The 24507-nt window shown below is 45.1% G+C and overlaps 1 protein-coding gene across 1 annotated transcript in view; it reads right to left on the bottom strand.

The window, feature by feature from the left end:
* The window catches only part of LOC138525943 (stomatin-like), a 217548-nt gene extending 206819 nt beyond the window's left edge, over positions 1 to 10729 (bottom strand). Inside the window, exon 1 of the mRNA XM_069636241.1 lies at positions 10356 to 10729. Coding sequence (XP_069492342.1) covers positions 10356 to 10729 — 374 coding nt within the window. The remainder of the gene's footprint in view (positions 1 to 10355) is intronic.
* Positions 10730 to 24507: the final 13778 nt, after the last annotated feature.

Genomic DNA, 24507 nt, shown 5'->3' with positions numbered 1-24507 from the left:
TTGATAGAGTTTTATCGAAAACAATCTTCGCAATGGCTTTGTGTGTCGGTGAAGATGGAATCAACCACTTCTTCTTCCTTGCCTCCTCTGGGGACAAAGGGCCATGTTCACATTGTTGGAAATGTAGGTTTTCTGACCAGCGGTGAACGTTGGTACAGTGGTGCATCAGTGACCGCCATTTTTCAAGTAGTATTTCCACTGACCCTTCACAAGTTTTGGAGCTCCACCAAAGATGGTTGCAGATAGACTGGGACCACTGTGAAATACTTTCCAAACCTTTTTTTTTCCCTGCAACTGAGATTTTCTTATTGATTGATTTAGCAAGATGCCATACATCAAATTGATGTTTAATATGTGGGAATTGCTCTCTCATTGTCTTGTCAATTGAAACGTGTCTGTCCGTGGCTATGAGGTCGATGTGCATTCCCCTCGATAGTAGATATTCCACTGATTTTATAAATCCTAGTTTCTCCATGGCCACTGAAGATGCCTTGTTTTTGACGAGTCACATGAATCAATGGCCTCCGACATACTTTCCCTCTGACAGAATGCCCACATTTCAGCATACTTATAATATCCATCAAACAACTGTCGAATACTATGTATTTGCCCTCTTTCATTAGACTGTCATCCGGTGTCACGCTTGTTTCGGACTGCATCGTTGAGGACATTTCACCACAACTGAAAGAAATATCGCTGATATCAGGTTCTGATGCGTCGGTGAATGCTGCTGCTGGTTCATTCTCTGTCATTTCAACATCTGTTACTTCAACATTGATTGTCGACAGCTTTTTTGGTGGCAATTTTTTGGCGGGTGTAGATTGTGTGAATTGATCTGCGACTACTTCCGAGCTATCCTCAATACATTCAGTATCATCTTCTTGTGGTGGTGCAGTCGCACTGTAGCAATGGTCCATTACAACTTTACTGGATTCTCCGGACACATTCATTTCATGTTCTGGCCATTGGATATGAGCATCTCTAGTCTCAACACGCAGCGTCTGAATTAAAAGTTCCTCCATAGTGTAAATGGTCTGGCAAGCAACATCTCTCATTAGCTTCACTGTCTGTGTATGTATAGTTCGTAGACCCACGGCTAACTACAGGACAGACTGGAAAAGGGATGTTAAGTTTAAACACAAGATAAAGTATAGTACAATTGACTGGAAAAAACATAAAATAGTCCCCAGCACATAGAAATTCTAAAGTTATGAACTGTTTGTAACTAACCTTATTTTTGTTTCTTTTCTTTGCAACTTTCTTGACTCGACATTCAACATCTGCACGCTGTAGCTCCGATTCGTTTCCGCATCTCTTCCCTTCCTCTTGCGCTGCAACCACTATATTTTCTGTATCCGCACAGACAGCACAGAATGAGGCTCCATCGACTCCCTGAAACATAGTACTTTCATTACTATGTATCACAATATTGATAACATCAAACACACGTGAGGACGAACACACAGGTACATCTCAATAGCTCAACACAAATTAAACATTGTGTAGAACAATCAAACGACAAGTATTCGAGCTCTGATGACCTAGTTCCATGGAACTGTCAGTATCCATACCTCTGGCTCTGCATGGACTGCCATGAATGATTGTATTGGAGAGGAGGCATCAGCAACTCCCTGAAACACAGTACTTGCGTTAGAATGGTTTTCAATATTGTTGTCAGATATCCTTAAGCACGACTCCTTGTTGACCCGTTGTGAAGAAAATATTTCTTCCTATCAATGTGTCTCTCAGGGGTACACAAGGACAGACTGAGAGACTAATTGATCGGAAGATGATGATGTAGAGTCGTTGGTATCGGGAGAGTTGTGCGGACCTCAGGCTTCACGACAGAAGAGACATCCAGTAACCTTCCAACAACTGCAGAAGACGACAACTGATTAACAACCACATATACCCTCTCTCTGACAAGGATGAAAATGCTCAACCCCAACAGGTAAATACCTACCAACAACTTGCATGAGACGGGCTTGACCCAAAAGTGTTCACACAAGACTATCCTCTAGACTGTTGGATTCCTGGTTCTCTAGAGTTTGTTGTTTCCGATGTATCCCCTTCCAGTCTTCCGCTGCATCCGTGTGAAGTTTATCCTCCGCTGGTCCAGAGGGCACGAAGGTTTCGAGGCAGTCTTTAATCCATCACCCAGCCTATTCCCGCCGGCACGAGGACGCCTATGGGGTGCTCAGGAAGTCTCTAGTCCAGCACCAAGCCTATTCCCGCCGGCACGAGGACGCCTATGACGCCTAAGCCTACCCAGGAAGGGAGGACAGGAAAACAGAGGAAAGGGAAAAGGAAGGAACAAAAGGGGAAAAAGGCAGGAGGTCTCCAAACCTCCCAGGTCCAAGCTCTACTAAACCAGAATCACTAGGCAAGAATATCCTTAGAACAATCCGAGGTCAATACTCCGAGAAGTAAGGGCAATCCGAGAGCGTATCCAAAAGACGTAATCCGAGGTCAAGAAACAAACACCAAAATCCAAGCAAGAGAAAAGCCACTGTCAAGAAACGATCAGAAGCAGCGAGTAACTGGCGCCGGATGGTTAAGTACCCAAACTACCGGCAACAAGACGATCACATGACCCAGTACGTGCACTATCAGGTGGAAGACTACGCACCCACTGACGTAACCTCCAAGGCATCTTCCACGCAAAGCGTCGGAAATGCAGTTTCCGATGAACACGACTGCACCGAGCAACACGTGGAGAACCCGACTCCGCCCCCTGTCCGTCCTTCGATCGTAAAAGACGCTTCTGTCTACGGGAGGACAGAGTAACTGGGGGGGGACCACGAGACCTGAAGCGTTTTCTGACAATTGTAAACATAACACACACTTGGGGTCGACGGCACAGGTACATATAAAGAGATAACCACAAATGATGCATTGTCTAAAAGAATCAAGGAATATTTAAATATGATCAGATGTAATCGACTTATTTCTCCGATTTCTTTACATCTGCATCATCTAAATGGGATCTTGTGATTGTAGTGGAAGCTCCATCGTCTCCCTGAAACAAAGTACTTGCGTTAATAGGGAAGAAAGTATAGCAAATGGAATCACGTTATATGATCACGCTCGATGGAGCTGTCAGTATCCATACCTCGTGCTGCTGAAGAATATCTATGGATGTTGTAAATGTGGTGCGCACCTCCGAAAGCTGTTGCGCCGATTCGTATCTGCATGGTCCCGCTTCCACTTCCCCTGGAATTTCTTGAATGTCAGGCTCCGCATCAAGTGCGTGGGTTGACGCTTCAGCAACTGCCTGAAACACAGTATTTGCATTAGTAAGGATTACAATATTGAAAACACAACACACACTTGGGGTCGACCGCACAGGTACATATCAATGGCTAACCACGAATGAAACATGGTGTAGAACAATCAAACGACAAGTGTTCCAATCCTGATGTTCACGGTCGATGGAGCTGTCAGTATCCATACCTCGTGCTGATGAAGAACATCTAGGGCTGTTGTCAATGTGGTGGACGCTTCAGCATCTCCCTGAAAGACAGTACTTGCATTAGTATGGATAACACTGATTATAACTGAAAACAAACACCAGGGGACGACAACTAAGGTGAATATCAATTGGAAAGCACTAACCAAACAATTGGTAAAATAATCACACGATACATAAAAACTATTACTTGACATGCATAAAACAAGTCTGTAGCAGAATAGCCAAGTATGAGTACCTGATTCGCGCTAGAAGTGGTTGATAACTGCGGGCACGTCACAGATGTAGAATGTTCTTGCTTCAGATTCAGTGGATAGTCAAGCAGTTGTAAAGGTAAATTGTTGTTTGATAATGAAATGCAAATATTAAAAAATTGCCATGTAAACCGACAGAATACTTGAGAATAATGCTATTGAAAATGCGCAATATAGCACAGTTTCCTGTGCCCATAAATAGATTTCCTTTGGGGGTTATAAAATCGAAAAAATAATTTATTGATAAATGTCATTATTCAAAAAGCTATACACGCATTTCAATATCGAAAGTATTACAAAGGACACAACACCTAAAATATCAATTAATCCATTCGGCTACCTGCACACTACCGCAAGGTCTAAAGCTAAATCCGGACACTTGACTCACCAGTGGCGGAATGTGGACGAATAGAGTTGGAATAGCGTTTGCGAGCAATTTTCGTGTCGTTCGCCGTATATTCTTCTTTGTTACCCAAGATGTGGCGTACATGTTCGAGGAAAAGTGCCGGCTGCAGATGCGGTAACGATCACCCCTCTTGTCCTCAAAGACTTGCTGGACTCTACTTTCAAGCTCTTCCGGTGGATATCCGCAATGTCTGACCCATTCTCTTATTCGACCAACAGTTTTAGGGAATACATGCATTGTAGTGCCTTCAGATTTAGCATGGGTCTTCGAAGGGCAACCGCTAATCGAACAGGCAGGCATTGTTGAAAATTCTGAAAAGTAAATATCAAGATTATTATAAAACCTTGATGAATAAAAATGTCATAAAAAAGTAAATCAACCATACCATGTTCAATGCAAGGTTTGTTTTGGTCGCCGGAACTACACCAGTTCATCATGTGCGGGTTAGTATTTGCATAAATTACAGACATTTTTTAAATGATGTGACTAAACTCTGAACATGTGACTCGTCCCTTGGATGTTCTGTCTTGCACGAGAAGGAAACATGCTTACATTATAGACTGGACCCCCGAAGGATGCAATTCGATGACAATTGACACAGATGAAAATAAATAGATCTATTGATAGCATAACAATGGAAACTCAAGTCAATAGCAATGAGACCAATGACCATAGCACTATTGGGTACTGTAATCGCAAATAGATAGAAATGTAAAAATGACCGAAATATGACTAGGATACATGGCCTTACCTTGACCAACAAACAGTTGGATACAGCAGGCCAAGCAGTATGTAGCAGGAGAACAGGTAGATGGCCACAGGTAGCACACTGACGAGTTTGCTCGAAGCGGTCACAGATAGCACGACGACGAGCAGATTAGCATAGATCTCAGTGCTTCTCAGGTAGAAGGTTCAGGAGTTGACCTGCAAAGCACAAAGATGTTCTAATGAGACATATCAAGTGGTTTATAAAGTATTAGAAACAGGGGTGTGTTTGTGAATGAATGATGTGTGTATGTCGTGGTATTATGTGGTTTGCAGGGGGGCGGCCTGCCTCAGGAGAGGCCTGCCTGGAGAAACGGGGTCTGAGGAGGCCATGTGAGCGATGGCCCCTGGGCGTGGGATACCTTTTGAAGTGTACATGCTGTTTGGCACCTTGGCCGTTTGCGCCCGTGACAGCCCCCCATGCCAGCGCTCATCCCCGGGTGTGAACCGCCTTTGGTAGAGGGGGGTGGGATGGATGGGCCGGTGGGCGTGCAGATAAGGCACAGGAAGACTGCTGAATGGAGACACACTTATGTGGATTGCAGGGGGGTGGCCTGCCTCAGGGGAGGCCTGCCTGGAGACACGGGGTCTGAGGAGGCCATGTGAGCGATGGCCCCTGGGCGTGGGATACCTTTTGAAGTGTACATGCTGTTTGGCACCTTGGCCGTTTGCGCCCGTGACAGCCCCCCATGCCAGCGCTCATCCCCGGGTGTGAACCGCCTTTGATAGAGAGGGGGGTGGGATGGATGGGCCGGTGGGCGTGCAGGTAAGGCACAGGAAGACTGCTGAATGGAGACACACTTATGTGGATTGCAGGGGGGTGGCCTGCCTCAGGGGAGGCCTGCCTGGAGACACGGGGTCTGAGGAGGCCATGTGAGCGATGGCCCCTGGGCGTGGGATACCTTTTGAAGTGTACATGCTGTTTGGCACCTTGGCCGTTTGCGCCCGTGACAGCCCCCCATGCCAGCGCTCATCCCTGGGTGGGAACCGTCTTTGATAGAGGCGGGTGGGATGGATGGGCCGGTGGGCGTGCAAGCAAGTGTGTGGGAGCGAGGGGCCATCAGGCCCCTCTCATCCTTTACTTCTCAGTAGAAACTCGGACCAAGTGCCTCAAGTAGTGGGTTCGCCCCTTGCCCTTATGTGATGTTAACTTTGGTTGACATTCGCTTATATATGGGACCACTGAGCAGGACACCGGGCATCCATTTTTGTACCCCCTTTCCACTCCATCTTGGTGACCAGGCCTCACTGCGCAGAGCACATGGCCCCCACCCTCGTTCCCACTCTGACTGGAAAACTCCAGAGGTATTTGCAACAGCTAATAAATGTAACACATCACTCTTCCTCTGAGATCACTGTCCTGCATGTGAACCAGCCTGAACTAAGCACATAACTCGTTCATCTCCACAAACGTGTCCTTGCCCACGCACCCTCGCCAGTGGAAACTTACTGCCATTCTGACCCTGTGTCCCTGCAAGGTATTCTCTTCATGTGCCAGACCACTGACCACGCCATGATGCCCACCTAGCAGATCCCCAACTAACATTAGACCCCTACTGCAGTATATCATTGCCCATCAATAACAAATGCCACATACCGGAGATTCTTGTGAGCACAGACCCACACTTCAAACAGTGTATTATAGTGGTCAAGACCCTTAACCTAAGGCCTGTATAATCCAATGTTGATTGATAGTATAGATATATGTGTGACTTTTATAGAGACATAACCGACTGAAAGACTTTGAACAAGTGTTATTTAGTGCATGCATTATTGAGAATATATTATGTTAGCTTAGATAGTGACCACCCTGCTTCACAGCGACCTGACCTTCACCCATTCGGAGCACAGATGTCTGACGTCCATCCTTGAATGGAGACACACTTGATTCATTTAAAAAATCGAAACAACCGCTGTTAAAATATATGTGGTGTTTTATTTTGTATCTTATTTTGATGACACAAAAATACAAGACTTTACACATTGTACAGGTCAGGTTGCAGCACAGCGAGAGAAAATCCCCTGTACTGACCACTGTCACTTGGGAAAGTTTCTCTTATGGCACGAACGGCACAGGCGAGTATTACTCTTCGAACGCGGTGTCCAAGCCTCCCGTGAAGCCACCATGTAAAGGAACGATAGGCCACCAGCCTGTACCACCTGTGAAAAGGAATGAAACAAACTGTTTTTAAATGACCAAGATAAGTTTAATAAACGTTTTTTGTCAATGACAATTCTTGTAACTAATGGCATTCTGCTCGGACAAATGCTATCTAGACACTGCAGACTATTGAACGCCTTTCAAGCGTTACAATGATATGTATATGTAATTAGAAGACCATGAAATAGGAGTGGCATGACAAGCAGAGTATACTTACTCGTTACTCGGATTACGAGGACAAACAGTTGCGCCAAGTTCGTGCATAAGCACCATCATTATCCTCAACACGGACCGTGTGAGGCAGGCTGCCCTGAAGTCTGGCAGCTCGGTGATGCATTGCGGTCATGGCTCGCCTTCCGAAATGTAGGCCACGCGTCCCGAGTTTTCACAGCAGCAGCAGTTCTCGTCCTCGGTTGGCTTGCAACAATTGCATGTGCACCAGGTGGAAACACCGTCCATGCGACTAGGTCCAGGCTCTAAAGCTGTTGAATCGTCCTCCCAACTGCCGTCCGAAGACCCATCGTTTTTGCGTGTTTCCCTTTCCAGTAGTTCCTCCTCGGTATACTCGGGCTCGTACATGTAGGGCATTATTGTAGCCATTGTGTGTTAAACAAACTCAAATAATTTATAGTGGTGGTACTGGTATCTGTTCACAGGGGCTACAAGCCTCGAAGGTAGCTGACCAGAGCACAGAAACGAGTCACAGAATACTCAAAGTAACACAGAGAGAGCAATGGAATCGAAAGTCTGCTGCTGTGTGTTATGAAACGGTCTGTTTACACTTATTGAGGAAAGAGGCGTCCTGCCATTTCCATAGCGACATGTCATTAGCTGAAGCGCAGCGAATGTTGACACGAGACGTGCTTTGGCGTTGTGAAATGGGCGGTATGCGTCTGCTGATGACAGGCTCAGGGGCAGGGGATATGATTTAGTGCCGCAAAAGCAGGTCAGCCAGGGCGATGGGGCAAGTGATAGGATTATCACAAAATGGCAGCGCCCTGATGCCTGTTTTCGCGTGCGTTGAATGGATGAAAACTCGGTAAGGTCCATAGGAAATTCTTCTAAAATCGAGCGACTTAGGCTTACAAACACATGGCCGACCCGTAGGGACAATAAAATTCTTTGACCGAACCATTCCTTTAAGCATCCCAAGAAGAGACCACATCACCCAAGCCAGACAGGCAGTCCACTGGCTCCCGGTCAAAGACCGCCTTACCTTTAAAATCCTCACTATTACTCATACATGTCTCAATCTCTCTGCACCTTCTTACCTATCAGAAACCATATCCAGAACCACCTCATCTCGACCCACCAGAACACGACATACCAATCAAATTAATACTCCACATATCAACAGGAGGGCTAAAGCAGGTGGGATAGGATTCCTGTTCATAGCCCCCAAGCTCTGGAACGCTCTCCCTACTGCCCTAAGAGCCGAGACTTCCCTCCTGGCCTTACGGAAACATCTGAAAACCTCCCTCTTCAATTAACACCCACTCCTCCACCTTCGCACACATCCACATAAACACCTTACATCCCATACATCCACACATATTTATCTGCAATGTATTGTGTATAACTTGTAAAATGTACTGTGTAAAATATGTAGAATTGTTTAATTGCTTCCCATCCTGTACCTAAGCTCTGCTCAATCTCTGTAACAAGCGCCACGACACCCACGTGCTGTTGCGCGCTCTACAAATATGAAATAATAAATAAATAAATAAAGGACCAGAAAACAAGCTTTCTCTGTACATGCCCCTAGACTATGGAACCTCCTCCCTGTCAGCATCAGACTCGCCCCCACGATCCTACAATTCAGAAAATAACTCAAGACCCACCTCTTCATGGAGTCTCTCTTCCTCAACACCTAGGCCATCACTTTGCCCCTGTGCCACCTGACTTGCTAGACGCCATCCGCCTCTCTGCTCCCTACCACACTGTACAGCCGTACCTCTCCTCTGTGCCCCTCTGTATCCTTCCCCCACTGTCCATCTGTTCTGTTGTTAACTTTGAAAAGTGCTCCATTATGCATCTGTACTGTTGTATACCTCTTGTAAGGGTGCAATGGTGGCATGTGTTTGGGTATAGAAGTTTATTAATTAAGAAGGGGTTGGAAACAGGCCTCCCTATCCCTAAAGCTGAGAGGAGTTTCACTACCTCAAAGGAAACCAGTGAAATTGTTAAGAAGTCCAAAACTAAATAGTTTGTCCCTGCAGTGTCTCAAAACCTGTCTCTGGCCCTAAAAATAATTATCTAAAGCAAATGTGCAAGGAATATCTCTTTTCAACATAAAAAGTGTTCTTTGTGTTTACAACCAACAGAAACGTTCCCAGTCTCTCTGGTAATAAAATGTGATGAAAAATAATGTTCTGAAATACAAGATTCCAATGCTAGGCTGTGCTCCTTTCCCCTAAACTTCTTTAAATTGAAGAGTTTTCCCTGATGAAGGACCTAATGGTCCAAAATGTATTGGCCAAGAGGGACCTTATAATTGTTTGGAGACAGAGTCTGGCAGAGTCTGAGGAGTGACCAGTACCTCTACTATTTCCATTGTGTGGGAGTGACTTTGCTGCTTCAAAACCTGCCTCTCCCCGCGGAGCGGGCGCGGAGTCTGGCAGAGTCTGAGGAGTGACCAGTACCTCTACTATTTCCATTGTGTGGGAGTGACTTTGCTGCTTCAAAACCTGCCTCTCCCCGCGGAGCGGGCGCGGAGTCTGGCAGAGTCTGAGGAGTGACCAGTACCTCAACTATTTCCATTGTGTGGGAGTGACTTTGCTGCTTCAAAACCTGTGTCTCCCCGCGGAGCGGGCGCGGAGTCTGGCAGAGTATGAGGAGTGACCAGTACCTCTACTATTTCCATTGTGTGGGAGTGACTTTGCTGCTTCAAAACCTGCCTCTCCCCGCGGAGCGGGCGCAGAGTCTGGCAGAGTCTGAGTAGTGACCAGTACCTCTACTATTTCCATTGTGTGGGAGTGACTTTGCTGCTTCAAAACCTGCCTCTCCCCGCGGAGCGGGCGCGGAGTCTGGCAGAGTCTGAGGAGTGACCAGTACCTCTACTATTTCCATTGTGTGGGAGTGACTTTGCTGCTTCAAAACCTGCCTCTCCCCGCGGAGCGGGCGTGGAGTCTGGCAGAGTCTGAGGAGTGACCAGTACCTCTACTATTTCCATTGTGTGGGAGTGACTTTGCTGCTTCAAAACCTGCCTCTCCCCGCGGAGCGGGCGCGGAGTCTGGCAGAGTCTGAGGAGTCCGAGGAAGTCCGTGGAAGTCGGGACTCTCCTCTTGGCTCCTGGCTCACCTGTTTTCTTGTTCCATCTCTGCATCATCGTCTGCTGAAACGATGCGAACAAACGTTACTACGGTGCCGGTGAAAGGATTGACTGTGGGCACTTCTGTGAAGACAAGAGCCCAAAGGAAGCGTGCTCGTGACCCGGTATGCCCCGATTCGGAACGTTTGTGGCTTTCAGCGGAGTCCTCAGAGGCGCCCCTAACACCGGCTGCCGTCCCCGATGATCGTGTCCAGCTTCCGAATGAGGGGGGGCTTTCGTTGCAGCCGGCTTCAAACTCGCCCTGTGCAGTCATCAACGAAACCACAGTAAGTGTATGTGTGGCTGCCTCCTCGCGAGTGGACTTTGCATGTTCTGAGCCAACGGGAGGGGTGGCAGGGAGCATGCGGGGTGAGGCTGTAGTCGATCCACATGAGAGACACATTACATCGGATTCGGCTCCCGCTCAGTCCGGCCCAGCCCAGCCGACTTCAACACACTCTCCTTTAAACTGTTTTCCGTTCCAAAGTACACATGATGCGTCACCTAATAAGTGCGCCAGTTCACACGGTGCACCAACAATCCTGGCGGTCATAGCCAACCCGGCCATAGTCAACTTGGCCATAGTACATGGCCTTCATGAACTTCCTTCTTGTACTTCACAAAATGACAGCTGCTCACTGCGACAAGATCCCGTCTTAACCCAAACGCCCTCATGTTCGCTCACCAGCGTGACGACTGGTGTTCAAGCGTGCTTCACGACTTCAGGTACTAGTGACATTGTATGCCCCTCTATACAAAAAGAAACAAGTAGTAGTTCCCCACGCACAAGATTCTACAGTGCATATGAGAAACTGGTACCTTCACCGGCATTGCCACTAAGTACGTCGCATGAAGCAGGCTCCTATAATGCCGTTTTCACATACAATGAAGTGGACGAACCGGCATATAGTGTGGGTATTGAGCCACTTACCCATGCCTCTTTTGCTAACACTGAGGGGGAGAGGGTATCTACCCTCCAAGTGAAGGACTCCAATAACCGTAGAAACTCCTTGGAAGTCGTCAACAAGTTGCTAACAGATCTTAAGCACCTGAACAAAAGCAGAGCGAATAACTCAGCAACAAAAGACTCCTTGCCGGGTGCCACAGCCTCAGCGGGAGGGTCTTCTAATCTTGTGGCTGGTTGGTCCTCACCTGCACCGTCTGGCAAAAACCCCCTGCAGAGTTCCCCTACGCATAAAATGGAGGAAAGAGGAAGAAGAAGTCGCTCTAGTTTTTCACCGAGCATTCATTGCTCACAGAGACAACTTCCTAAATTGGGAAGGGTCGACTCTAACACACTGCAAAACCAACCATCGACCATTCTGCATCAATGTGTGGATGGGCCTTCAATTGTGGAGACACGTTCTGACTATATGTCAGATTCATCCTCCTCGGACTCATCACTTATGGAGCGCCCATTCCCAAAAATCAGACGCCTCCCCGTGAGCAAAAAGCGACACACCGGTCTCACTATGGACAGCACTGGCAATGAACACCCTATACCAAGTTTGAAAGATCTCCAAGCCACCATTATGTCATCAACTACAATAGCCGTGGCTCCATTCTTGAAAATGTACGAACATTTGCACGACAGTCTGAAAGACCTGACAGCTCTAATTCTTAGTATGAATACAAAGATCTCTGAGATGGGGAATACCCAGACGATCCTAATGAATACATCATTGAGCACTAATAAACAGGTGGAAATGGCGCTGGGGGCTTTAATGGACAGCAATAAAAACGCCTGTTTGGACAGAAAACTACTGGCTGAAGTGGCGAAACAGGCTTTGAATCTTTTTCAACAAAAAGTTGATAACTGCGGTCAGAGTGGAGTAGCTGAAGAGGGAGGGATTCTGACCTCTCGAACCACAAACAACCCTGTATTTTGCTCTCCCGTCCGGATACCTCTAGCCTCATGTGCTCAGATTGCGGCGGCCACTGCTTCAGAACTGGAAAGAAATAAAGACATAATGGTGTGTTCTGAAAAATATGCTCCCATTGATTGTCAGGAACAATCCACGCTGCCGCCTGACTCTGCTCCATGTCTTGCAGGATCGCAAATGACCGACCATCTCCCTTCCATCTGTGACTCAAACATACCTCTGTCGACTAACTTCCAGGATATCTTCCTGGAAACCCAAGCTGCTGATAATTTGGCTCTTTTGGATCCTCAAATGGCTGCCCCTTCCGACCAAAATCGTGGCTTGGGCTTAGATGTGGTGGGGCCCGTTTCTGCACAAAAACAAGGTCATGATGGTGCATCGGCAGTGTATGACATATTCAAGCTTTCCAAGACTAATTCCGTCACAGGTTCGGGTGACTGAAACTGCAGAGGCCATGAACTAAAAAAATCAAAAAACATGCCTATGAAAAAAAGGAACCGTCGTAACGATTCCAGGAAATTCTTGAGAAACCTGAAAACTGTGAATGTAATTATTAACGAAACTAACCTGAAAAATAAAAATGTCGTACCTGATCCCCAGTCAAATGACAATGCCACCGAGTTGGTCCAGTCCATTGAACCCATCATCGACTTATGTGGCATATCTGAGGAGTTGTTGAACACGTCTGTGTACGAGGATGCAGTGGCCGAGGAATTGGCTGGGGCTGAAGAATTTAATACTTCATCTGTCAGCCTCCCTGAATCGACCCAGTTGATTGACAACACACCTGTTCCCCCGATTGCAGCCTGCCCGCAAATGAACAACCAGGCCGGGCCAGGGTCCAATCTATCTGGCCTAAATAACATTCCCCTTCATGCGCCACTCCAAAAGGCAACCAGAGTTGTATCACTGTGTGAAGTAAGTGGGCCAATCATCACCTCAACGGTTGACATGGTTTTTGGTTCCAAACCGTTCATGACGCTAGATGAAAAAATGTCGTAAGAGGTGTGATCACTCTAACAAAAGCCTTCGCAAAACGGAAGATTCAGGGGCCCAAGTTGCTGTTGATCCTTGTAGCAACTCATCATCGTTGGTGGTCGCAAAGCTCGACTTAACACGCCTGTACCCTAGGGACTCTGTCCCGATTAGGTCGTCGCAGTCTAAGGTTAACGGACTACCGCAAATTAGAGCTCCATTAAAAAAGTACCTTACAAATGATCCCTCCAAGAAATCGCATTTGAAAAATGATTCATCTTACCATCAAGTACTCTTGGAACGAATTGATTCTGCAGACGACCTAATAATGAATCGCCATAATGTCCTGTGGCTATGCCATCTGGTACCAAGTCTCAGGGCAATTGAATCTGGTGACTTGAAAATTGTCAAATTTTTTGAAGAAACCAAGAATGACGCAGTCATCTTGCATGTCCAGTCTAAGCTCATAGTTGACACTTTGCTCCAAGTTGGCCCGGTGTTACTATCTCTCGGTTTTGACATTTCTTTAGCCCCTATACATGTTCCAACTGAGGTTTTGAATGATGTTGTGAACCTGGCAGAGGACGGAAGTGCCTATAAAAATCCTTCAGCACGCCCGAGTGAGCGTGGCTCCTCAGCCTTCCATCAAAGCACTCTCTCTCCAACACAGAACACTCGGAAGTCTTTGAGTGAAACCTCCAGCCACAATAACATAAAAATAACAATACAAGGAGCTAGCCAAGCGCATCGGTTTGCAGATCTGCCTGAGGCTGACATGCCATCTAGGGCGAATGGAAATGATTGGTCCTGGGTTGCTGAAACCCTAAATAACACCACGTCATGTTAACGCCAAGCCTTCAAACGACATAACAACCAAAAAAATTACATATTGGGATCCTGGAACACCAGGGGCTTTAGTCATTTGTTCAATTCCACCTGGGCCGACGAGTTAGATCTCATCTGTCTACAAGAGACATGGCTATGCGAAAAACCAATTCTGGAGGGTTTTGAAATCGCCCACACTTCAGCCATTAAACAGACTAGGGGTAGACCTATGTCGGGTCTCCTGGTAGCCGTCAGGATTAACCCAGGGCTTCGGATTCTGAACTCAATTGACATCTCTCCTTATATCCAAGTGACTACGATTGGTGATGGAAGCCCCGCTATCGGCCCGACAACCAACCTCTGTATTTTCAATCTTTACTGGAACCATGGGGCAACCAGAGCAAAAAACTTCATAGACGAAGTCACTAAGACCATAGATGAGCACACGGAATCTGGCCAGCTATATGACTTGATCATTTGCGGCGACCTTAACATCGATTGCCTTAGTCATTTAAACGCACCAGGGCTCAAGAAGAATGCTAACTCCGTAGAACTTCATCTGAAAACTCAGTGGTGTCTGGAAATGGAGCTGCGGGATTTGGTGATGCTGAATGGTCAAACCCTGGGCGATATTCCCACAGCCCCAACTTGGAGACGAGGGGATTCTAGCTCTACCTTAGATTACATCTTTGTATCCAATAGGATTCACATGAGAACGACCGGCTTGCCTGTTCAAACAATGAAGCACAGTGACCATGATATGGTGGTCTTGTCATTTGTGGCAAACGGCAGAACGCACCAGGATCGCTGGGCTTTCTCAGTGAGAACAGGAGCCGGAAGGATTCGGCTAAATCTAGATTCTACCGAGTTGGGCCACATTTTGACGAGTTACCAGCTGTCCGAATCCTTGGAATACAACCATCTCTTAATCCAATACCAAGAACTCAGAACCATCACGGGAAACAGCCTATTTATATCGAAACATAAATTTGACCTCCAGGTGCAACAACGGAAACGCCTTCTACGCTGGCAGTTAAGAACGGCCCGCAAACAAATGCCTACTGTTGCCATTGGTCTTGCAAAAAAATTCAAACAAGGCTATAAGAATTGGCTTAAATCTCACAAGTGCATCATGATGCAAAATGACGAAGAGCTTATGCTATCAAAAATGAAGAGCTCCAACTCTGCTGACTACTGGAGATTGATAAACGACAATCTTGCTCCACAACATGCTCTTCAGGCAAACCTGGTCTCTGAGTCTGAGTGGGTATCCTTCTACGCCGACATCTTCAGTAAAACCAATGAGGTCGACGTATGGACCCCTCGTGTCCTGTCACACTGGGACCTAGCATTCGAGCACGAGGACATTCCTAGAGTCATCAAGAATCTGAATAACTCAAGAGCCCCTGGTCCAGATGGCTTAACTAATTTTACGCTCAAACTTCAGCCAGAAGTATGGACCACCTTTTGTGAGCTACTGTTCAACAGGATTGTCAAATGCTGCGAGACCCCTTCATCGTGGAAATCTGCAGTGATCATACCCATCTTCAAAAAAGGCGACCGTCGCAACCCAAAGAACTATAGACCAATTGCACTTCTTTATGTGCTGGGTAAGGTCTATGCCACTCTTTTACAACAAAAATTGACGGACTGGTCCACACATTGCAACCAGGTGGACCCCAGACAAACTGGTTTCGTTAAAGGGTTGGGCTGCGGTGTTAACCTTCTAATACTGAACTTACTGAAAATGGAAGCACTGCGATCAAACTCTAAAATCTATCTCGCACTGGTTGACTTGTCCCAGGAGTTCGACAGCATAAATAGAGATTTGCTATGGTCTAAACTGACCGAATGGAACTGTCCTGAAAGTCTACTGTCCGCTATCCACGAACTCCACATGAACACGACCGTTAGAGTTCGCTTGGACCAAAAGGGTAACCTATCTTCACCCATTAACACCTCTCGAGGTGTCAAGCAAGGCTGCCCTCTTGCGGCAATTATATTTAACCTGTTTATATCTGATATCAAAGATGTTTTCAATGGTCTACGCACTTTCCCACCTAAACTTCACGGCTCACATGTAGACTACCTAGTCTACGCAGATGACATCATTCTGATGGACTCAACTCCCATAGGTTTACAGCGGAAACTCGCTGCTGTGGAAAAATACCTAACTGACAACGGGCTGGTTATTAACAGAGGGAAATGTGAAGCCATCGTTTTTGAAAGACTGCAAGGTTTCAAACCTAATGGGCAGAAATGTAAATGGTATGTGAATAAAGAACCCATTGGGCACGTACTTAACACCAGATATTTGGGAATGCAACTAAGTGCGAGTAGAAATGACGCACCTTGGGTGGACGCAGCCAAGAAAAAATGCCGACAATTGGCATGCCAAGCAGTCCTGATTAATAAAAAATTTGGGAAATTCTCTCTAAGACCAACGATAACCTTTTTCCAGCAGAAGGTGGTACCCTCATTGATTTACGCCGGTGAAAACGCTTTTGGTTGTGGGTCCGAAGTGTGGAGCTCCTTGGAAAGCATTTTTTGGTCCAGGGTTCTCCATTTGCCTAAAGGCACCTCTACTGTTTGTGCCAGATATGAGCTTGGGTACATCTCAATTCAAGCGAGAGTTGCTTGGAATCTGTTAAGTGTCTTTAGGAAACTAAATTCAAGCAATCCAACCCCCCAGATGGAGATCCTTCACAGTCTAGAACGCGCCAAAGCCCCCTCAATCTTATTCCAATGGAATAAGTTATGTCATGACGTGCTCAGCTCCTATGACATCTTGATGCAATTGTTGCTCGAGAATCCTGATGCTGCAAAACTAAAGCTTTGGAGAAATGATTGGATTTACACCTGTACCCAAAGAGCTGCTTCTAAATCTATGCTTGAAGCGCCGGCCGAGGCAAGAGCCTATGGCTGGGTCCCGCCCTATCTGTCGTGCTTCCCGGACCAGTGGTCTTGTGCCTCCTATTTGCAGTTTAGGCTGAATGCCATGCCAACCAAGGAACGCCTTTGCTACTGGTCCCAATCTACGGACCTGGACCTCACGTGTCGGTTCTGCTCCACCAACAAGGAAACACTTAAACATTTGATTTTAGTATGTCCCGAGTTGGAGAGCGAAAGAAATAACATCTTTAGCCCAATAACAACGAACTTTCAATTCCTAACTCGAGATGACTGGTGGAGAGCCCTGTTTGATGGGTCAAACAGAGTGGTGTTGTACGCATTAGTTTCTTTTCTTCGAGTCGTAAAAGACCGCTTATACGCCGTCCCGGTGGAGCAACCCGCTGGGACATCCTGAGGTCTGTATTGGAGGCTGCTGTTAACAGTAAAAGTCCGGGGTAATAGCGGACGATTTGTGCACTTTCATTAATTTGGATTGTATGTTAATTTTTCTCTTTTTAAAGGTTTGTAATAAAACCATTAAAAAATTAAAAAATAAAAAAAAAACTTGTTTGGAGACATTCATTTGATCACATCTTATTATCTTCTGTGAGTATTTGTGGAATTACATACAGTTAAAATAAAAAAACGAACATACTATATTATGATCTAACCATTTAATGATCTTTGGGGTGTGCAGCCCTCAGAGACGGCTATTGTCAAGACTTAATTTCTCCTCCTTACCGTCCTCCTCACCTGATGCCTGAGTACAGCTGTTTGAGGATTCTTTCTTTTTCCTTATTCGGCCTCCAGGTGTCTCGTTCTTCTTCTTCTTTCCCTTTATGTCGTGCAGATATGGGCGACCTCCCCCGGAGGCCACATTGTCCAGGTGGGAATCACCTTGGGCACAGGGGAACTGCAGGGAGCCGACCCCAAACAGGAAAAAATCCTGTGAGCTGAAAAAACCCTGTGGTCTTCTGCGGTTGTCTCCAGGAGTTGTTTGCTGTGGAAGACCGTATGTGTAGACTCAGATCCAGGTAAGAGGAAATTTCAGCATTTTTAATTCTCCTACTATAGAGCAGATTATTCCACGAATCTACCAACTTGAATGAGAGATTCAAGAGGAGTACCAGAACGACAGTCCGGGTAGGATCAGAACGGTTCCAGGGACCGTGAGGAAAAGCAGGAAGACAGAGCCAGAAAACGCTTGCCGGCGCCGCGGGTAACAAAGGAAACGGTTGGCAGTTCTGAGACACTGAAACTAGGCAAGAGAGAATTTGCACCATCTGGAATCTGGTGCAGAGTAGTAAGTCTGCAAGAAAAGCAAAGGAAGGCAGTATGTAGACGCAAGAATAACAAGAAGAAGAGCGAACTCCGGGCGTGCTTACCGGCATGAGCGGAACAGTTGCAATGCATCGAGAGTCTCTCAGGGGGCATAAACATAGTGGCGGTGGCTATCTTGGAATAGAAACTAGACCTCTGCATTAACCTTCTTGAATAACGTGATGGCACGTTAATGGAGACGCCAGCGTGTCCAGAGACTCCATGGGCAAAACGTGACAGTATAACCCGGCTCATCGGGGTACCCCCTGGTTTGTTTGGGTGTAGCTTGTGAAATCTTTGCACCAGATGGGGTGCGTGAATGTTTTGCACAGGTTCCCAGGTTCTTTCTGCAGCAGAATACCCCTTCCAGTGTACAAGATACTGCAGTATACCTCTCTTATATCTGGAATCAATAAGCCTGGAAACCTCATACTCTTCTGGTTCAGTGTCTCTAGGTAATGTCTGTCTTCTGAGTGTAGGGATCCGGCAGATATTCCTTAAGATGTGACGTGTGGAATACCGGATGTATCCTGATTAATCTGGAGGGTGGTCTCAGGCGGAAGGCTACCAGATTGATCCTGGTTTTGATGTGATAGGGTCCAATATAATGTGGTGAAAACTTGCCTGCATGTACCCACCGAGGAAGAAACTTTGTAGACAACCACACCTTTGTGCCCTTGTCCCATGGCGTATTTGGTCTTCTCTTCTTGTCAGCAAATCTCTTGTGGGTTCCTTTACTGCAACTTCAAGTAACTCCTATATGGGGGGTCGTAGATGTTAATAACGACAACCTCCCTACTTCCCTTTACAGTGGGCAGGGGGCGATCCTTGCCATAAAGGGTGTTGAGGGAACTCGATGGTAGTTCCACCATGCTCAAAAAGTTCTCAGTGCCCATTAGACGTCCTACCCTCAGGTGCCCACGAGGGCCCTGGATCACTGGTTTATGAATAAAGTGTCAGCCATCCACCACTACCAAATCCACCAGCCAAGTTTCCTGTAATGCCACCATAGAATTGGCTTTCATACAAATGTACATATGTCCTATCATTCTAAATGTATTTGGCTCTACTAGTGGAGTCACTCTGCAGGTCCGAGTACCATGCTCACAAACTGGAGGTTCGGTGCTAAGTGTCAAGCCAACACCTAATATGAAGGCAATATTAAACTAAAGGCATCTCATGGACGAATAGAAAGGACTTACCATTTGGTGTACTTTTTTGAAACAAACAATAAGCACAATCACCAAACCCTCACTATCAGAGGATTGTTTTGCCATACTAATTGTATATTTTGTGGGTAGATCTGGATAGAACGCTGGATCAGAAATCTCATTCAGCCAAATCTCTTCCATTGCTCGTATATCCAGGTTACAGTCAATGATTTCATTATGTAACTGAGGGGGTCCTTTTCTAATAAATGCTTAATGTATATTGATGGTCCCGTGCACACAATTTTAAACATCTGCAAAGCAAAGTGCAAAGGCAGAAAGTAAATGAAAGCAAAATCACCTTTACTCTTAACTTTTACTCCGCTTTGGGAGAAATAAAACACTGCTGCATTTTATAAAATATTCCAATGAAATCCACCTGTTCATTAGCAGGTGGTATTAAGAGGCATATTCCATTGGAATCCATTAGTTTTATTTCTGCATGAAGAGTTTCATGCAGGCCTAAAACCAAATACTCTTCTGTGCGGAGGAAACATAAGTGGGGATGGTAAACATAAAATAAAAGACATTGATCTTGGATTTAAGGCTAGAAGAAGGAATATAAGGGAAAATGCAGAATGTAGGGTGTCGTGTCCCACTTGACAGACTCGGCAATCCACTCAAGGTTTCAGGAAACCTTTCAGATTTGTCTGCAGCAGAAACACATTTTTGTTATAAGGATATTGGTGGGAGAAGTGTACAAGAAGGTTGGTTTAGTTGATCAATATTGTTTCCATGGTGGCAAGTGCTTGTTGGCTAGGATGCGGTGCAGTGTCCTGCTCCATGCTGACATTCGGTACTGTCTCTCACTCTGAGTCTGGGATATAAATCTTACTGTTTAGACATGGAACCTGGGAGAGCCTGGGATATCTCTGGGAGGTGACTGGGTCTGCCTTTCAGAGATCCCAAACTGTTTGTAATCCGTTGATCTGAAAGAGGCAGATATCCCAGCCCTGTGCCATTTCACATCTTGGTAGAGCTGTCCCTGTGGTCCCCCATTGTTCAGGTCCTGGCTGGGCACTCTGGAGAGTCTGTGACTCTCTGGACAGTTATTTTCTTTTACTTATGTTGGTTCTTCAAATTCGAGTATCAGTGCAATCAGGAATCACTTTGACCCATACGAAGATGGGATGGCTGGCCATGGAATAACCTAGTAGTAGAGAAGTTTCTTGGTATAGACAGGGTTCAGGTTCTTGTCAGAATCTCCATCTTAATCTTCAATGGTACGGTGGGTGCCCTAATCCCCTCTGCCACCTTAAAGAGTTTTCCCAAAGAAGAAAAAAACTGTATCTAGGCCAAGAGATCCCATCTCTGATGTCATTTAACTCAATTGCCTTGCTGACTGTCATACAGCAGGCATGGCTTATTCAGCAACATACTGTCTATGCAGTATTTGTTGAATACAGCGCAGCATTTGATTTCATCAATAGGAAAATGCTTTGGCAGATATTATCCAATTGGAATATACCAGCAGGACTTCTCTCTATGATTATCTGTGTAGCACTGGTCAACCCCACATTGATTGCTCCGAAACTGGGTAATTTCCCCCTACAGAGGAAGGGTATGCAGATGATATAGTCTTGCTGGACTTTACTTTATCTGGGTTTGAGGCCTCTTTATATCTGTTAAAAAAGCTTTCGGATTCCCACCACCTTGCAGTTAACATCACTAAGACCAATGTTATGGTGTTTCAACCTCCTGGTCATAAAAAGGCCATCGCAACATGGTACCTTGGGGGTAATCCCCTCGAGGTGGTCAGCAGTTTAACAATTTGGGAATCTATTTTGATTGCAGACTACGGGGCACTCGCCATCTGGACTGTGTCAAGTTATAGTGCTCCCAGGCCATTGGGTGCCTTGGAAAACTGACCCGCACTGGTGGGGTGTTAACCACAGACTAGCACATATTACTGTGCAACACCCTGCAATTTCTTCCTCATCCTGACACACATGCTGTTATAACATTTCAACCCTGACTGTAAGCTGTGAGTCAAGAAACGATGCCATGCATTACTCCAAAGTCCCCTCCCTATCAAAAATATGTAGATCCTGTTGAGAGCAGATTCATAGCCAGTTGTCCTGCTTCTGAATCTCCAGACAGCTCATGTCCATGTATTGTGGCTGACAGTTCTAATCCCTACAGATGCAACAATGGCAGCATCTCTCTAAATGACATAGAATACAGGTGAACCCGCTCGGCAGCCTCTTCAAATGGCTGCAGCAAAGAGGAAACCTGTCCAACATTTGCCACTTTGTCTCTGGCTTTTGCACTAGTCGGCCACTGCATTGTACTTTTCTCACAACACCCCAGCCAAGAAAGATTGAGGTGTGAGCAGTCATTAAAGCACACCCAGAAGTTTTATATAGCATTTACAATAAATAAATAAATCGAGAATTAATATCAGCGTTTGCAATTGAGCATTGCTTTTCAGGATGCTCTAGGTACTGACTGAGTGATATTTTTCAAATGCATTTCCAATGTTCTTCTTTCACTACAGCAGATCCTATCCAATACCACACATTTTAAACATTTTCAGATTTGTTTTGCTTCTTCTGTGTGAGTCCCATACACTGCACATTTTCTTGTTTCACTGAAGCAGTTAAGACATCAAGTGGACATCCCAAACATGTGAATAAGGCTGACAAATGAATAATAGCATTTTCTCTTGCCTCTATTAGCATATTATGATATCCCTGAAATCCCTGAAATACCTTCTCCTTCACTCGCGCCCCTGACTCCTCTTCCCTACCTCTCTCTCCTCCCTGCCCCCTCTTCCCCTCCCTCCTTCCCCCCTCCCCCATGACCTCAAACCAGTCATACCTTCCCCCCACCTCCCGACCTCAAAACAGACATTGTAACCCCTTTCACCTAACCTCTCTCCCCTCAGCCTCCCCTTGCCCTACTCTCCCCTCCTGTAGTTCATTTTTCTACATATTGTTCTAATGACTTGTTTCAAGTTTGTAATTATACTTCTCTCACTTGTGTACCTGTTGTTAAACTGTAAAACGCTTTGGAGTAAAGCGCTATATAAATTCAATAAACATAAACATTATTAATAATAAAAATAATAAATATGATACTTAATTAATTGTAATATTATTGGGTCCTAGGTATACATTTTGAGAGGTTCAAACCTTTTGAAATGTTCCAAATAAGGTCAATAGAAATACAAAATACATACTACAACATCAATTATTATGTTTTATCACCAAAGAATTAATAAAAATATGTCTTATTCTAATTTTATGGTCTGCTTGATTTTCAAAAAATCTATCCTACAAAGTGTTGAATGTTCCAAGTGAGAACCTACAATCGCTAGACAAATTCCCAATTGTTTAATTATTTTAATTAAGCATCAGGGTATCAATAAAAAAAAGATAATCACATTCTTGTTTTCTTTTACTATTAATTTAATTTTAATTTCTAAAAGGTCCTTACAACTTTCCAAATATTCCAAATAAGGAAATGCAAGTGTACAATTACAGAATTTTTATTAAGCAGTAGATAAAGTAAGAACATGTTTTATATTTTTCTATTTTTCAATAATTTTGATTGCAAAAGATGCAAAATTGTGTTCAAATACTATGAATAAAAGACTACAATTATCAAATGAATTCCAGAATCATAATAATTTTAATTAGGTACCAGATGATTAATTAGAAAATAATAATCACATTTTCAGTTCTATTTTATTTTTGTACTTATTGTGAGGTGCTAAAAGATGTTTAAATTTTCCAAAACAAGAAAATAAAATTATGAAATTAAGTCCAGAATGTTATTTGAGTATCAGGGAATTAATTAATAAAAAAACAAATTTTACAGTTTTTGTCTTCACATTTTTAATGTTTCAAATGTTTTATTATGCTCCAAGAAGATAAAGATTTCAGGATTAAGAAAATCCTAAAAATACAAATGATGGGTGTGTGCAAAATGGAAATCGCAAGATGTATCTGTTTGGAAAAAGAATATGCAAGGTGAAGTGAATAATACAGAACTTATTGATGGTTGAGGCAGTGATACTCTACTAGATGATTGTCTTGGCATTGTCTGCTAAAGGATTGTCTCTGGTCAGATTGATTCTGAGCGACAAAATTAATTTGATCCGAGATTGGTACCAAGATCTCCTCCCAGAGTAAACCATGAGTTTGGGGAGAAGTCTAATTATTACTGCACCCCAGAGCAGAGTCATGGAGATCCGAACAACAAATCAATGTAGACCCAGATTTCACAGATCTGAACCAAGAGAAGATCAGAGAGGCCAACATTTGTAAAACCAGGTGAGATTGCTGACTGATGAAATTGGGATGATATTTGGCAGCACACAAAATAATGCACCTACTGCATCACCAAGGACATATGATTTAAACATCACACAGAACTCAAGCAAGTAGAGGGAGGATAGCTCAGCGGCAACGTGCGTGCCTTGGAAGCAAGACGACACGAAGCAACACAGGTTCGATCCCCGGGTCCGCGCTTCGAAACCTCTGGGTGTTTAAGCGCGTTATAAATACGCAACTAAGAGAAAAAGAATTACGTAACTACAAAACAAACAATTCCTGTAACAGCGCCTCGATGCCTGCAGGCTGTGTGAGCGCTTTAAAAATGCAAAATAAAAAATGAAAAAGAGAGAAGGGTAACTGTCCAATCCTATTTACGGGAACTCTGGCAGGGTACTTCCCAAAATTGTAAACTTGAGGGTGTCATCACTGCTATATAAGGTCGATGGACATTGAGGAAGGGACAGAGCTGCTGAAATGTACCATCTGACAGCCGCAAGGAATCAACAAAGGAGATTGTATCTGGGTGGAGCTGTCTATTGCTAGGGTGCCCTAAAAAGCTGACTGACCTCTATGTTGAAGAGCTGGGGACCATCCTTGAGAGTGGAGCAACCACCAGATCCCTGCCCTGTTCTTCCAGAGGGTCCTGACATGCAGTTAACTTTCCTGAGCTTTAAACAGGTAGGTAGAATTGAACTCTTTGCAACCAAAAGGTGAGCGATCTGCTGGCCTTAAATCCTTTCCCTTTATAGCCGGCGGAGT

This window comes from Ambystoma mexicanum, chromosome 7p, assembly GCF_040938575.1.
Source record: "Ambystoma mexicanum isolate Mex_15411 chromosome 7p, UKY_AmexF1_1, whole genome shotgun sequence".
NCBI lineage: Eukaryota > Metazoa > Chordata > Amphibia > Caudata > Ambystomatidae > Ambystoma > Ambystoma mexicanum.
Note: the sequence above shows the minus strand (reverse complement) of the source record. Positions and strands in the feature narration are given on the sequence as shown.